The sequence below is a fragment of the Dermochelys coriacea genome, chromosome 1 (genome assembly GCF_009764565.3).
Source record: "Dermochelys coriacea isolate rDerCor1 chromosome 1, rDerCor1.pri.v4, whole genome shotgun sequence".
Lineage (NCBI taxonomy): Eukaryota > Metazoa > Chordata > Testudines > Dermochelyidae > Dermochelys > Dermochelys coriacea.
In genome coordinates, this window is record NC_050068.2 from 274494948 (window position 1) to 274512560 (window position 17613).

Here is a 17613-nt window from a genome sequence, read left to right on the forward strand (position 1 = left end):
GCCCACATGTACACAGGAAGGTTTGCAAGTAAATAAACCATTCACAACCAATTGACTAGGTCAATGGGAGCCATCAAGATTCTAAACCACCATTAATGGCCCGCACTTCGCATAATTACAATAGGATCTCAGAGTTATACTTTATATTTTTAGCTTCAGACACAAGAATGATACATGCATACAAGTAGGAGTAATATATTCATAGATTCATAGATACTAAGGTCAGAAGGGACCATTCTGATCATCTAGTCTGACCTCCTGCACAGTGCAGACCACAGAATCTCACCCACCCACTCCTATGAAAAACCTCACCCATGTCTGAGCTATTGAAGTCCTTAAATCATGGTTTAAAGACTTCAAGGAGCAGAGAAGCCTCCCTCAAGTCACCCATGCCCCATGCTACAGAGGAAGGCGAAAAACCTCCAGGGCCTCTCCAATCTGCCCTGGAGGAAAATTCCTTCCCGACCCTAAATATGGCAGTCAGCTAAACGCTGAGCATATGGGCAAGATTCACCAGCCAGATACTACAGAAAATTCTTTCCTGGGTAACTCAGATCCCATCCATCTAATATCCCATCTCAGGGGATTTGGCCTATTTACCCTGAATATTTAAAGATCAATTAATTACCAAAATCCCATTATCCCATCATACCATCTCCTCCATAAACTTATCAAGTAGAATCTTAAAACCAGATAGATCTTTTGCCCCCACTGCTTCCCTTGGAAGGCTATTCCAAAACTTCACTCCTCTGATGGTTAAAAACCTTCGTCTGACTTCAAGTCTAAACTTCCTGGTGGCCAGTTTATCCCCATTTGTTCTTGTGTCCACATTGGTGCTGAGCTGAAATAATTCCTCTCCCTCTCCTGTATTTATCCCTCTGATATATTTATAGAAAGCATGCCATGGTGCACCATGCTTGTGTACCTAGGTAGCACGTCGTGCTGCTGGAAGATTACAGGCTCATGTATGCATGCCTACAAAAGTCTTTACATTCAGAATTAGTCCCTCCCACAATATGAAGCCTTGGAGAAGACGCACACTGGCTTGAAGCCAAGAGGGGTCTGATATGAGAGAAGAAATGAGCATCAGCTTTCAGCAGAGAACAAGTCAGGAGCTAAAGTAGCCAAAGGATGGAGTTTCAGTAATGCTAATAAGGTTCTCCCGTTGGACCAAGAGGGGAATTTTACTTCCTCTCCTGCACAGCTGCTTTCAGAAAAAAGGCATGGAAACTTAAGAGGAGCAGTAATTCAGTTCCCCAGCTGCTGCTCCCCATTCAGCACAAGTAACTCTGCCTAACTGGCAAAAAGGAAGTGAGTTTCTCCTGGAAGCACGAGCACCCATGACAAATGCCCACCTTGCTAATCCCCCATTGATTCTGCTGCAGCTGCATCTTACCCATAGCTGTCCAGGCCAGGCCCATCACCACTCCAGGAGGAGTGAGGTCATACATCCAATCCACAGTGAAGATGGGCTTGCCAACAAAGTCCTGCAAGTTTTCAGGGGTTACCTCAACTGTGTCTGCTTCTCCACTGACAATCTTATAGGCAGACTTCCTTAATACCTTCTCCACCTGCTTCTCAGTAGGTTATAATCTTTATGATACCTTACAAGAGACCTTTTGCATAAAGAATATTCCAGTTATATCATATTTACATTCATAAGCATATTTCCATAAAACATATGGAGTGCAACGTCACAGCAGGATTCATAACATCATGAGTAACACACCCATCCCAGAGTATGTTGGGCAGTGTTTTTGCCTCAGGTTCTTAAGTCCAACAATCAAAAGTTCCTTTCACATACTCCTCCTTTCTCCCTCCACCATATCCCACTCTCAGTTGTTCTCCTTGGTCCTACCCCTCGCTTAGTGAGCACAGTTCAGCTGAGGGTGGAACCCTCAATCAGGGCATGCCAAGCACAGTTCTGCTCCCACAAACCGAGGATAACAACACTTTATTAGCCCTGCACCCAATTACAAAGTGACTTGCAATCAAACACCTGCCAAAAGTGATCATTTGGGCAAATCAGCTCCATCATGCTGTGCACCTAGGCCAAATGGGAATGTCTACACAAACAAGGTCAGTTGCGGAAATCTTCCCTAGTTCATCACTAGATGTCAGGGTAGAATTCATTCAGACCCTGCTTACAGGGTCAAACATAAAGTTGGTGTCCTAAAATGAAGTAACCTATAGGTTTGTATAAATGGGATTTGTGATGCCGGGGTCATTGGCTAATTAAGGATTAGGAAGAACAAGAGGTGTGTGGAAGGATAGTGAAGGACTAGTTGCATGGCAGAATTCTAGAGTGGGGCTGTTGGAAGATAATTCTGTTTATATTCTTGGATGTGTCCTTGCTGTGGAAGGGACAGTAAAACCCTCAATCATTTATCTGTCTGTGGTTCCATTTCAGTACTACTTGTTGACATCTCATGGCCCATGTTTTCATGATGCCAATAGCCTATTTGCCTAATCTGCAGTCTCAGCCTCTTCTTCTCCTTGGTCATCTGCTACTCTGACACATCATCTTCTCCTTCTGCTTAGAATATATTTTCCCTCTTTTCACCTAATTAACTGGGCAGGACTAGCATTTCAAAAGATCGTTGAATTTCTTCTGCATGGCATACTGCAGCTGTGTCTCCCTGTCATCCAGGAGAAGTAGAAGATCAGAAATATATGCATAATGCATGTGTAGTGTCATCCTTGGAAAATGATTGATTATATAGAATATATATTTTCCAGAACACTTAGTAAGCACAGACAAACTGACTCTACAACAGTGGTAGGCAATCTGCGGCCCACAGGCTGCAGGTGGCCCTTCAGGGCAATCTGCTGGCGGGCCGCAAGACAGTTTGTTTACATTGACTGTCCTCAGGACACAGGGACGTGGTGACTACCGCTTCTCGCAGCTCCCTTTGGTCGGGAATGGCGAACCGCGACCACTGGGAGCTGCGGGCGAGGTGCCTGCAGACAGTCAATGTAAACAAACTGTCGTGCGGCCCGCCAGCATATTACCCTAATGGGCTGCGTGCAGGCCGCAGGTTGCCCACCACTGCTCTAGAATGTTATGGTAAAATATATTTTCCCACAATTCCTACATTTTTCTTTTTTATGACATATTATGCATTTGGGCTATTAAAGACTTTTTAATACTGGCCAATATACAAAATCAAGTAATGTAGAACTTCTGAACGATATTGAAGTAATGAATATATCTCTTTTTCTTTTCTTCAGGTACTTTTGCTCAGTGTCTAAGGATTCCCCAATAAAACTGGATTTAGACTTGTAAAAATGATATAACTGAGATAATAAATGTGAAGTACAGAGAGCTGGCAGGTCACACATTTTCACTGGGGGCTAGGAAAGGATGATTTGCCTCATAACTTAATTGCACAGCTGGAGGAGAAAAGTTTTCATGTAGTCATCACAGACAATTCTAGGAATGCTTTGAGGAAGGCAGTGGCAGCTGAGGTTGTGTGACTGTGGAGTATAAAAAGGGAGGTTAAGTTGGTGAAACTCTAGACTGGGCTGAGGTAATGCAGATCAAGTTGTGCCAATTCCTAGAAGTATGCGTGAGATTCTAACAGCCTCAGGTGTGGGGAGTATGAGGGCTAAAAAGACATCAAAAGTCCTCTCTTTTTGTAGACTGGGGCTCATAGGAGAAGTTGGATGTTGGAGGGTAGGTCTACACTACAGGGCGAAGTTGACCTAAGTTATGCAACTCCAGCTATGTGAATAACGTAACAGGAGTTGACATACTTTAGGTCGACTTACTGTGGTGTCTACACCATGCTAGGTTGACGGAAGACACTCTCCTGTTGACTTACCTTATGCTTTTTGTTCTGGAGGAGTACCGGAGTTGACGGGAGAGCGAATGGCGGTCGATGTAGCTGGTCTTCACTAGACCTGGTGAAATGACTCCTGGGGATTGATCTTCATGCGTCAATCCCCTGTAAGTGGAGATCAGCCCTGAGAGGGTGATTGTCATGCACAAAATATCTGTCCCAATTCCGTACGTTAGCTCACCACAATGGACTAAATATACTGACTGGTTTTTGTTTTGTTTTGTTTTTTACTGCATTGTTGCCATCCTTCTAACTTGGGGCAATAAATAGATTTTAAAAAAATGCTTGTTCTGTGTTTAAACTTAGCAAGGCTCTACTGCTCTTTTTGGGCTATTGTCAGCGCATGGTTGGAACAGCCATGGTGAATGTAGTAATCCACAAACTCTAACCCCCTTATGGATGTAGTTCAGGCATTTCTCACCATGTCCAATACAATGGCAAGCTGCTGTGACACATAGTTATAGACAGGAGAGAAGCTCCATGTAGATGGACTTACTGTTTCACATTCTTATTACCCTCACATTGATTGGCCAGCTTTCAGATTAACTACTGGATTTTATGGATACAGGCACAGTAAGCAAAAAGATGAGGGTCATAGCTAGCACAAGAATTTTGCTATCTTACAGAAATGGATGCTGAGTAATCAGAAGTTCGCTGTACAACCGTTGGGTGTTATATAAGAGATTTTCTGTTGCCAGAGGCAGATTTGCCTTCTGGAATATCTGATTCAAAGATTGCAGTGTGTTCACTGAGAAACACAATGTACTGCACTATGAGATTGGTGGATGGTTCTTAGCATCAGTCTCTGCCATTCACATGGTTGATTTTGACAGTCATAGCTACAAGTTCATAAATAGTACTGATGTTTGATTATTTTGTTGTTACAGAAAAACTATTTCAAATTCAAGATGCCACCCAATTTAGATTGGAAGATGCTTATGAGAATTGATGCTGATGATCTGCCTCGTCAAGAAGAACTGGCAGATAGTTTGCTGGTGACTGTAGCCAAGGTACTTTAAGTGAACTTCAACAGTTTTATTATTTATTCTTTAATTAACCTGAACAGGTATAATATGTGTGTTGTATTAAGTGTGTTTATTTAATTTTCTTGATGTTTAACTAAACCATATTCTCATCTATATTTAGGTTGAAGGAAATGACTTAAAAGATGAAAATCCTGAACATGTGGTACATCTTTTTAAAATTACACAATCATTAATGAAGGTTTGTATTAATCTTATTTTTTAAAACACCGTGACTTTTAAAAATGCATTCATGTATTTATTTTTAGATAAAAATATTTGTTTCCATTTTCAAGTGGAAGCTTAGTTCTTTTTTTCATACAGCTACACACATGTAACTCCCAGGTGTACTGGAAGACACACATACTTTGTTGCTTTACATAAGTGCTTCTGGGAGTTATATGTGTGTATGATGAATTTAAAAACAGTTTGTGTAATTAAAAGAGCCTGCTTTTCCAGATAGAGAAATACAAACACAAATCTCAAACAATTTTTAGATGCTGTAAAATATCTTAAAAATTGTTTTTCTGTAACATTTGTGGCACATAAAAATACACGATGATGTGATTCCAGTTTGATTGGTACTAGTTTGGAATAACCTTCAAAACTTGAGTGTCAGCACTACTCATTAGGAAGGTGGTGTGATGTTGAAAGGGATAGTTTTAAATTGTTGGATGCCATGTAATTTTATTTGAAAAATTACTAACAATATTTAGTTTAGAGAAACAAGGAATTGTAGGCGAGCTCTGACTAATTGTTTCTCTTATTGTCAGTTCTGGGGTCTGGCTCCCCCTTATGTAGTCACAGAGGTTCTTTTTCATACCTTACAGGACACCATTATCAAGAACAAGCAAAATAATCACAATTGTTAATCATGGCTATTTTATTATTAAAGAAGGATTTTAAAAATTAAACCAAACTGCACAAATGTCTGAACACAAATGATAAACTGGTTACTTCTGTTACAATCTTTTTTGCATGTCTCTCTGTGGAGAGCTGTTTACACCCTTGAGCATGACCCATCTCAGGGGGCGGGGGCGGGGGCGCTTTTCTCTTGGTAAGCTAAGATCAAAGTATATTATTTCCCAAATTATTGTGAATTAAGTTTTAGCATCTTATTAGATACTTAAAACAGTTCACTTGAACAAAATAATTTGTTAAAGGCAGTGAAGCCTGTTAATTATTAATAACCTAAACAGTTTATAGTTGCGTAAAGTAAGCAATCTTAGCTAAATCCTATGAATTTGAAGAAGATATTTAAATTAATTACTCAGAAGAAGCCATTTAAGGATCTGTCTTAAAACAGGCCACTTATGAAAATTAAGAATTTTAGATCCAGTTGCATCCCACTATTTCTCAGTTTACCCTTTCCAGAATTACAGAATCTAACCACTTGGTGATTAACTTGGTGTTAGCACTGGTTTACACTATGAACTTAAGTTGGTATAGCTACATCGCTCAGGGATGGAAAATTCACGCCCCTGAGCAATGCAGATGTATGGACTGAATTCCCGGTGTAGAAAGTGCTATGTCGACGGGACAGCTTATCCCGTCAACATCGCTACTGCCTCTCGGGGAGGTGGAGTATGTAAGATGACAGGAGAAGCTCTCCCGTCGATGTAGGTAACATCTTCACTAAGCTGTATGTATAGGCAAGCCTTATGTTTTCCAAGTTACAACAGTATTTCAACAAAATCAGTACAAAAGTTTTAAATCTAATCACTTAGCAGTGTATTTAGCGAACTTGCTCTCACCAATCCATGTTGAAGTCTTTGGGAGATCTTCCTTGAGTTGGTTTCTTCTTGAGTCTTCTTTGTTTTTCTTATCTGTCTGTAGCAACTTACTTATGGAGAGCTGTGTCTGAACAGGGTGACAGAGGGAGTGTGTGAGGGAGGCTCACTTCAGAGTTTCTATACCCTTTTCCTTCCTATTTTCTTGAAATTATAGAGAACATACCTCTTTCAGGTTTGTTTAGTTTCAGAGATGGCTGCTTACCCTTTCATTGACTTCATCCCCTCAAGACTGGCTTAGGTGACACTCTTCAACTCCTGACAGTGCAGTCTGTTTAACGTCCTTTGTCTTGTGGCAGGAAAGCATCAGATAACTTTTCAAAGCTAGCTTCTTTTTATTCGTCCATTCTCTGAGATAATCTTTCAGTTTTATGAAAGTTTGACAGGAAATGAAAGTCTGTTTTCAAAAAGTCCAAATATTCTTGTTTTTTATATGAGAGTTTTGGGTTCTTAAAAGTCTTTTAAAATTAAATAACTTTGAGAAAGTTTTTAGCTTAAGTTGTTGATTCTATGTGACAGTTTTTATAATGATGGATTTTCTTGTCTTTCTGAGTTGGTTGAGGGTTTGCTTGTGCACTGCCAGTAATTAATTTATTATCCATTAGTATAAACATTGTTTACATAAATGGCTTCTTACTCTAGTTTGCAAGGTCATTTGATTCCATGTTGAGACATAAAACATTTTATCCTTTACTTAGTGTGACTGAGGTCCCGGGGGGCTGAGCGGAGTTACTCAATAGGGCAAACTGCAAAGAATGGGGCAGACAATCCCCAAAGCTGGTGGTTATTCCAATACTTGGATCCACCAAGCTAGCCACAAAACAGCTTCTATAATATCTTACTGATTACGCAGAAGCCAAAATGCTAGCTCCCTTAGAAGCAACCCAGCCTTTGGGCTCTCTCTCTCAGACAGCCAAGTTCTACCAATCCCAAAGGATCGGACATTTTACCTCCCAGGCTAATGAATATTCCAGAACTTACCCAAATACATGCTTACAGCTAATTCTTATTAACTAAACTAAAATTTAGTAATAAAGAAAAGATAGTGTTGGTTAAAAGAACATTATACATACAGACGTGAGTACAGTTCTGAGATCAATTTCATAGTAGAGATTCGTTTCAGAGTAGCAGCCGTGTTAGTCTGTACCCGTAAAAAGAACAGGAGTACTTGTGTCTCTAAGGTGCCACTCCTGTTCTTTTTATAGTAGAGACTGGGAGCTTTGGAGCTGCAAAGAGTTCTTTCCGAGTTAGTCCATAGGTTATAATCCAGTGTTCATATCCAGGGTGATCCAGGTGGGACTGGAGATCTCAGTCTTATGACACAAGCTTTCCCTGAATAAAGCTCAAGGAGTTCTGAGATAAAAAGGATCAGGACCCAAGAGTCCTTTATACAGATCCAGGCCTTCTTTTGACAGCACAGGGTCCTCAGGTGATCAATAGGCAATCGTCACGACTTTGAAATAGACCTGTTTCTTAAGCATCACCTGTAATTAGATACATGGATTAACATAAGGCAATTGCCTATCTTCCGCCATTCACAGGTGATCTGCTATATATTTAAAAGAGAAATCGATACAGTGATATTACTATATTCACAGTTCATTTAAATTTAAGATCTCCTTTTGATCTCTCAATTCACAGAATACAACATAGACAGGAACCATCTGATTACATTGTTAACTTCTAACAAGATATAGGTAAACATAGATTTTTACAATTACTGTCTTTTTCCAGTTCTTTAACAATACAAGTTTACATTTCAAAGCTGTAATCCATCTAACATTGCTTTGTTAGCTACTTGTAAGGAATAGCCCTAATTACCACTTACATACTTTCCTAATATGTCTTTAAAGGTAGAATTTGGGTCATTTACCCTGATAGTTGCTTAACCCTTTCTGGCCCAGCGTTACACATTGCACATGACATTAGGAGCTGTATTAGGCGCTTTGCATTTAGCTAATATATTTGCAACTATCCATTTCACAAAGGTATTTTTCATTTCAACATTTTAAGAAATAAACAAAAGTTTAAAACATCTCCAGCTGCACATGTTATTCTATAAAGTTTTTAAGAACACAAGTAGCTTTTCTTGCAAGAGGGAGGGGATTATTAGAGCTCACTCTACCTAGATTTATTGCTCTGATAATATACCCTACATTCCTTTTTACAGTTAGCCCTCTACTTAAAACGTTGTTTTAGGTAGTCTGCGCTTTTGAGATATGGTTGATGTTGGGAGAGAGAAACAGAAATCCTATGGAATTTCTTTGAGTAGTTTTAACATTTTGTAACATAACTAGCTAAACATATGTATTCTTATATTTTCAAGCACCCTGGGTATAACATTCTTGTAGCTATACCTTAATATTCAGTAATGGTGCAGACAGTTATATTTTATAATTTATTATTGTCATTTTTTGCATCAATATTGAGGTATCTCCCTCCATCCCAAAACCATGCTTATGAAATCTTTATATCATACTACTTGTATTCTATCATAGATGTATTGAAAATGGCAGTGCCAGCCAGGTTACAAAGTCTGTTTTTTCTTGGGACCTTTTCTGTAGTTTTCAGGGTGTGCTTTTGAGTACGTAAGGTTTCTTTATTGGTAATATAATTCCTGTGAAAAAATACCTAATGTGGCCTACTGGATAGAGCACCTGCCTGTTGCTCGGAGGGTATCTGGTTCTATACCTGACTCGACCACTGGTTTGAATGATGTTCCATTAGTTCTAGAATGAGATTTTGTGGAGATTATCACCATCTCATAAATTCGTCTGAAGGTAAATCTTTTTTCTTACTATGTATATTTCTTTGCTAGATGAAAGCCCAAGAGGTAGAGCTGGCTTTAGAAGAAGTTGAAAAAGCTGGGGAGGAGCAAGCCAAATTTGGTGAGTAACTCTTCTGAATAAGCATTTAAAAAAAAAATAGCTATGCACAAAGTGACTTATTACCTGCAGGTCTATAACTAATAAAACATTAGGCTTAAATAATAACTATGGGTGGAATCCTGTTCACATTGAAAGCAATGGCAAAATTTCCATTTATTTCAAGGGGGACAGGATTTCATCCCGATATTGATAAATGGGAATGAAGATTGCTGCTGTTACTGTAGTTCTCATAAGTATTTTCCTTTGCTTAGAGGTTTTGGATAACCCAGTATGTCCTATTTTTATTTCAACAGAAAATCAATTAAAAGCAAAGGTTATGAAACTAGAAAATGAATTAGAGGTATGTTTGTTTTTAAACTAAATTAGTTTCTAGAGCTCCAATGGTATTTATTCTCTGTGGACTTGGGTACAGTTTTTGACATTATTTGAATTTTGAGCATGGAAAAATAATCTGTTCCTTTTTAAATGTTAAAAAAAAAAGGTGGTGGGTTTTGTGTTTGGATAAAGAACTCAAAAAACCTAGATAGGTGTTCGTTTTAGGGACTGATCAAAAATCTATAAAAGTCAGTTAAAAGACTCACATGGATTTTTTTTTTTCAGTCCATTCAAGTAAATGAAAGGCAGACACTGGAATCGATTTTAAGGTGCAGGCTGCAACTTTATGAACTTAACACTGGCAGAGGTGGTATATGTCTCCCCCTTATGTCACATACCAGACACATAACCAGGTCCAGTGCATCGTGATAGGGCTCGCAATATCTAACCCAGCATTTCTTACGCTTCATTGCACTGTGACCCCTTCTGACAACAAAATTACTACACAACCCCAGTGCCCTGTATTACTCCAAAATCAGAGCTGGCATTAGAGTGTGGCAAGGAGGGCAATTCCCTATGGACCCGCGAAGCAAAATTGCTTCGGCTTCAGCCCTGTGTGGCAGGGCTCGGGCTTCAGCTTTCTGCCCTGGGCCCCAGCAAGTCTAATGCCAGTCCAGATGACCCCCTTAAAATGAACTTGCAACGCACAGTTTGAGATCTGCGGATCTAACCCAGGGGTTCCCAAATTTGGTTCGTGGCGTGTTCAGGGTAAGCCCTTGGCAGGCCGCAAGATGCTTTGTTTACCTGACTGTCCTCAGGTATGGCCGCTTGCAGCTCCCAATGGCCGCGGTTCGCCGTTCCTGGCCAATGGGAGCTGCGGGAAATGGCGTGGGCCTGATCTAACCTATAATCTTGTAGACCCTTCAGTCTACTCCCTGGATTCAGCTCATGTCTGAGTTCTTTAGTCGACGTAGGATAGAGAGTACCAAGGGGAAGCCTCTGTCGGAAAGATTTCAGGCCTCCTCTTCTGTGTACAGGCACAAGCAAAGCTAGCAAAAATCATGGGTCTCATATACCTCCTGGGAGCTGGCTCTATTAGCCTTTATCCACACTGGAGACCGACTGCAGGTTGTGACAAATGACACATTTTTATATTATTACTTAGTATCAGACTTCTAAATCCTATTATTTCTTACCCCAACTGTGCCTCCATGATACGTTGAGGAAATAAAGCTCCCTATCTACCCTACAGGGAGGGGGGCAGGACAGCTGAAGAAGCAAGAGACTTGTGTAGCACAGAAAAAGTTTAAATTTTTAAGAGAGGAGTGTATGAGAGCCAACTGGGTACCAATCCTCCTCCCAACTGGCCAGTGGGATGGAACAAACGCAAAGAGGGAGAGGGACTTGACTCCAACCTCTGCTTTCCTCTCTCCTATCCCCCTGGGAGTGGCAAATCCCCTGTTTAGGTCCAACTAGTAAAACACACACACACACGCTGAGATTGCCGGGGACAGATTCTCTATGCTTTGGATCAGACACTTAGGCCTCAGTGAGGGCAAATGCCTTTGATATGCCTGAAGAAGTTTGTTTCACAAATAAAAACAGTACCCACTGCTGAAAGAGATGTATTTGCCATGTATGGTTGTTAATTTCAGTATTAATTTAGAATGCACCAAGTACATGTCTGCAGAGCACTCTGTACATATGGTGATCTCTAGGGAGATCTTTATTTTAATAACTCTGAAGATTTGTGCTCAAGTAATTTTTGTTGTTACTAAAACATTAGATGGAAACTTCACCCATTATCTTATTTTTTTTAAATTGTTTGCAGACATTGTTACTTCCATGCAAATAAATCTGTCTCACTAGCTGTCCTACATTTTTAATTTGAAGAAAAATGTACATTTGTTAGTTTTTAACATTCTTCTAAGATGGCACAGCGAGCTGTTGGTGGTCGTGATACTCGGTTTTTGCGTGATGAGATCCGTCAGCTGGAAAAGCAATTGGAACAAAAAGACAGAGAATTAACAGATATGGAAAAGGAGCTAGAAAAAGAGAAGAAAGTTAATGAACAGGTAAGAAATATTTTATTCTGTTACACAGCTTGTCTCTGAATTCATTACTCATGGGCTAATGAATTCTCCCACCTGGAATTCAGAACGGGTCCAATGTTGTTGCTGGAATTTCCAGGCCTAAGCTCCATCCTTCAGCTCTGGCCATCAGATTTTTGCCTCCATAAGTGGAACAATTTGGCAGTTCAGTTTCTTCCAACCATTTGTGTAGAAATCTTTACTTTTAAGAGGGTAAATTATGCCCTGCCTGTTCTCAGCCAGCCAACCCTGGCACTAATAGGATATGGGGCTCAGTCAAACTGGCATGTCTGGTACCCACCTTGTGACTCTAACACAGAAAAGCCCAATCAGGAGCATTTTGGGTGAGAATCTAAGGACAAGCAAAAGCTACCTGGCCAGCTCAGGGGCTGAGTCCCTCAAGAGACCTGGACTGAAGGGGGAAAAATCCTGAAAGCGATGGTCACATAAACACCACCCTATATCGGAAACCTACTGACCGCTATTCCTACCTACATGCCTCTAGCTTTCATCCAGATCATACCACTCGATCCTTTGTCTACAGCCAAGCTCTACGATATAACCGCATTTGCTCCAACCCCTCAGACAAACACCTACAAGATCTCTATCATGCATCTCTATCAGAGAGATCTCTATCACATCTCTATCATGCATTCCTACAACTACAATACCCACCTGCGGAAGTGAAGAAACAGATTGACAGAGCCAGAAGAGTACCCAGAAGTCACCTACTACGGGACAGGCCCAACAAAGAAAGTAACAGAACGCCACTAGCCATCCCCTTCAGCCCCCAACTAAAACCTCTCCAACGCATCATCAAGGATCTACAACCTATCCTGAAGGACAACCCATCACTCTCACAGATCTTGGGAGACAGGCCAGTCCTTGCTTACAGACAGCCCCCCAATCTGAAGCAAATACTCACCAGCAACCACACAACAGAACCACTAACCCAGGAACCTATCCTTGCAACAAAGCCCGTTGCCAACTCTGTCCACATATCTATTCAGGAGATACCATCATAGGGCCTAATCACATCAGCCACACTATCAGAGGCTCCTTCACCTGCGCATCTACCAATGTGATATATGCCATCATGTGCCAGCAATGTCCCTCTGCCATGTACATTGGCCAAACTGGACAGTCTCTACGTAAAAGAATGAATGGACACAAATCAGACGTCAAGAATTATAACATTCAAAAACCAGTTGTAGAACACTTCAGTCTCTCTGGTTACTCGATTACAGACCTAAGAGTGGCTATCCTTCAACAAAAAAGCTTCAAAAACAGACTCCAACGAGAGACTGCTGAATTGGAATTGATTTGCAAACTGGATACAATTAACTTAGGCTTGAATAGAGACTGGGAATGGATGAGTCATTACACAAAGTAAAACTATTTCCCCATGGTATTTCTCCCCACCCCACCCCACCCCCCACTGTTCCTCTGATATTCTTGTTAACTGCTGGAATTAGCCTACCTTGCTTGTCACCATGAAAGGTTTTCCTCCTTTTCCCCCCCCCTGCTGCTGGTGATGGCTTATCTTAAGTGATCACTCTCCTTACAGTGTGTATGATAAACCCATTGTTTCATGTTCTCTGTGTGTGTATATAAATCTTTCCTCTGTTTTTTCCACCAAATGCATCCGTTGAAGTGAGCTGTAGCTCATGAAAGCTTATGCTCAAATAAATTTGTTAGTCTCTAAGGTGCCACAAGTACTCCTTTTCTTTTTGTGAATACAGACTAACACGGCTGCTACTCTGAAACCTGAAAAGATAGAGTGCACCTCCCCCAGATACAGAGGGGGTCCTCAACCCCCTGGGAAAAGAAGCAGGCTGTTACTCAGTTCCCTTTTCTCCCACTATGAATTGAGAGAATTTCAACAATACTCAGAGTAGGTCCTGCAAACTGTAGAGACTCCAGATGCAAAAAGGCAAAAGCAATTGTGTCCTTCCCAAGGCAGTAATTCATATTTTTACACAAGTGAAAATTGAACAAGTGGAGTGAAAATCGGGGCTTGAACCTCTTCTCCTTTGCCTTCCTCTGAGGGAGTGTTTGCGGGGCTTTTCCCATAGACAGAGGCTCTCACAGTGCTCTGTATCTTGTCATTGCTCCTCTCCCACTCTGCAGCATGTCTGGGCCTGCAGGGAAGCTTGTTCCTGTTCAGCCCTACCTCAGGCTGCAGCCTAATGAGAATTGTGGGTGTCTGGCTTTCAGCCCAAGGACCATTGCAGTGCCAGGGAAAGGAGCACAGATTTCAGGCAGTTTAGGAATGGGAATTGTGCCTTCTGATTAGCCACCATAAACCGTTGCTCTGCCCAGGAAAGGGGCACAGACTCTGAGTGGCCGAGATGGGCCTGCCTTTCTCTCCCCACCCCTCACCTGCTCCACAGACTGGCTCCATATTAGGAGCACTTCAGGCAGTCAGACTAGAACAGAGGCACAGGAGGATTGCATTCATCATGAACTGCAACTTCATGGGATTACAGAAGGGTAAGTGGGAAATGCCTCCGACTATTCAAAATTATCCTGATTTAGTGAGTAAAGCCCTGATTCATACAGAGTTGCTCTTACAATACTTACTTGAGTGCTAGCCAGCATGGGGAGAGTAATCAGGCAGCTTCTCAGGTATGTCTATGGAGCCTGTAGCAGCAAGCTTCCCAACCTGGGTCCACAGCCTCAGGCTTGCGCTACTACACTAGAATAAAGAAAAAGAGTACTTGTGGCACCTTAGAGACTAATAAATTTATTTGAGCATAAGCTTTCGTGAGCTACAGCTCACTTCATCGGATGCATTCGATGAAGTGAGCTGTAGCTCACGAAAGCTTATGCTCAAATAAATTTGTTAGTCTCTAAGCTTTCGTGAGCTACAGCTCACTTCATCGAATGCATCCGATGAAGTGAGCTGTAGCTCACGAAAGCTTATGCTCAAATAAATTTGTTAGTCTCTAAGGTGCCACAAGTACTCCTGTTCTTTTTGCGAATACAGACTAACACGGCTGCTACTCTGAAACCTACACTAGAATAGGTTTCTAGACAGCGCTCTATAGTTGTGACTTGGGCTATAGCTTGGGCTCTGAAGTCCACTCCGCTCCCTAGGCTTCAGAGCCCAGGCTTCAGCCCAAGCTGCAACATCTCTACAGCTATTTTGATTGTGGTAGCGCAAGCCTGAGTCTGTCAGCCCAGGCTGGGAGGCTCGCTACTGCGGGTTCTGTATACTTGCCCTGAGGCTCCTGGGACATCCAGCAAGCTACTTCCACATTCAAGTTATGTGTACAGTACCATTCCTCGGTTGTGTGGTCCCTATGCCAGGATGAATAGTGTACTACCTTCCCCCGGTAAATGGCTAGGGAATTAAGTACCACAAGTACATCACAGACAAACTAAACAAAATCTACAGGACTTTTTCAGGACTTATGTCAGTGGCTTTCAAAGAACTCATTAATATTAATAAAATATTTCCCTTTCAAGCATTATTAGATATATATTTTCCCATTGATGCCTCCTTTGAAGGCATCATAAAATCCAAATGAGGACACCTGATTAAACCAAATGTTAAACTAAAATATTTATATAAAACATAGAAATTTCATAAATTTGGGGAGCCCAAGGTTGGTGCAACAATAGCTTTGCTAGTCAAAAACCTAGTCAGAAGGTGACTTCTTCCAAAATACCCCATAGACTAGGGATTTTCAAGCTGGGGGTTGTGACCCCTCACGGGGTTACGAGGTTATTACATGGGGGTTTTGAGCTCTCAGATCCGTGAGTGGTGTGGCTCGGGCTGACAGCCCAGCTCTACCTCCTGCCCCACTTTGCCTCCAGCCCTGCTCTGTCTCCAAAGAAAGGACACCAAAATAGAAGTTCGCTCAGGGCGCCATTTTCCCCAAGGCTGGCCCTGGGATTGAGACATTAGAGGGCTTAATTATTCAGTGGCTGAAAAGCTGCATTAAACCACAGACCAATCAGAACATTGAGATAGGCAAAAAAAAAATGTAAAAGCAATTGTGTATATACACATATATATAATTTAAGTCAGACACACATTTTCTCCTGAAAATAATGGCCACATCTACTGCTAAAAGCAGTATGTTCAGCCTCAACTTGATGAAATTACTGATGTTACTAACTGCGTTCCTACGATATGTTAATGCTTTGGATGTTAAAGTTGAATTCTTATTCTGTGAACAACTTGAAAGAACCACACCAGCACAGGGCACTTTCAATAAGGTGAATGCATTTTTTGAAAGCAGTGACAATAAGTAGAAAAATCTTTCATTAGTCTATGTACTGATGGTGCTCCAGCCATGGTGGGTGTGTGGTCTGGCTTTCAGCAGAAGGTAAAGTGCGTGTCACCTAATGTGATTGTCACTCGTGGAATCCATTGTCGAGTCCTAGCTGCAAAGATATTGCCAATGTGCTTTAATGCTCTGGCGGATGTTGTATGCTTTGAATAGTCATCTTTTTCAAGAGCTCTGCAAGGAAAAGGGTGGTGAATACGAAGTTCTGCTTTTCCACACTCAAGTTAGATGGCTTTCTAGAGGACACGCATTAAAGCACGCTTTTGTATTTCATGAAGAGATGGAGGAGTTTTTCTTGCAAAAAGAGAAACAAGAGGTTTCAAAATGTTCAGTGACAAGAAATGACTTCTCTGCTTAGCATACCTAGTCAATATCTTCAATAGTCTTAATGACCCTCTATCTGTCACCTCAGGGAAAACGTTCAATGTTAATAGATCTGACTAATAAAATCAGAGCCTTCCAGATAAAGTTGGATCTGTGGTGCAGTAATTTGGACACAGACAGATATGGCATGTTTCTCACACTTTTCTCATGCAGCGAGGAGGAGGAAGTCATTGTTGATAGTGCTCTCAAGTCAGTTATTAGTGAACATCTGAAAGCCCTTCACGAAGAGTTCTCACACTACTTCCCAGTGCTACCAGAAGCATTTTATTCCCTGTTGAAGAACCCTTTCAGTGTAATGGCTGAGCAGTTACCTACTGAGGATATTCATGCACATGATATGATCAATTATGACGAAGTGAAACCAAAATTCACACAGCTGCCTCCAAACCAGTTCTGATGTTCAGTTGCAAGTGAATACTCACTGGTGTCTGAAATGGCCTGGAGAGTCCTTCTGCTGTTTCCTAATATCTATGAATGCAAGAGTGGATTCTGCAGCCTTCTCACAATAAAGACAAAATCCCGAAACCAATCTGAAGTAAAGGATGACATCAGATGTGGCTTTTCTAACACAACATCAATAATAAAACTTCTTGTGTCAAATAAATAGCATCATCCATCTCACGGATTTTCTTTCTTATGATGATGCTTATGCTTAAGGTGATTAATTGCTGTTAAGTATTAAAATGAAATTCTACTTAATAGTAACTTAAAAATAACTTCAGTGCTTCTAACAATAATTCAATAAAAATGGGTTTTAGTCTTAATTTAAAAGCAGTGAGAAAAGGTACATTCATTTAAAACAATAGGGTTATAAATTTAGAATTTAAGATAGTGTTAGATATATTAAGTGTTTCTAATTTAAGGCCGAGGGCTGCACTCAGAGGCTTTCTGTGTTAAAGGGGTCTCCAATATAAAAAGTTTGAGAACCAGTGCTATAAACCATAAGAGTGATGACACAGTGCACATAAATTTCAAAACCCTCAG

General features: G+C 41.0%; 1 protein-coding gene and 1 long non-coding RNA gene across 2 annotated transcripts in view; one reads left to right on the top strand and one right to left on the bottom strand.

The window, feature by feature from the left end:
- Positions 1-1365: 1365 nt before the first annotated feature.
- On the bottom strand, positions 1366-12813 carry LOC122455842. The gene is made up of 3 exons (XR_006274336.1): positions 12803-12813; positions 9606-9613; positions 1366-1577 (listed from the first exon to the last, which is right to left on the bottom strand). It is a non-coding gene; the product is annotated as an uncharacterized LOC122455842 (long non-coding RNA).
- The window catches only part of CEP290 (centrosomal protein 290), a 103233-nt gene continuing 90349 nt past the window's right edge, over positions 4730-17613 (top strand). Inside the window, 5 exon segments of the mRNA XM_043492570.1 lie at positions 4730-4852; positions 4989-5066; positions 9473-9542; positions 9836-9882; positions 11789-11932. Of these exon segments, the coding sequence (XP_043348505.1) occupies positions 4751-4852; positions 4989-5066; positions 9473-9542; positions 9836-9882; positions 11789-11932 (441 nt within the window). The 5' untranslated portion in view covers positions 4730-4750.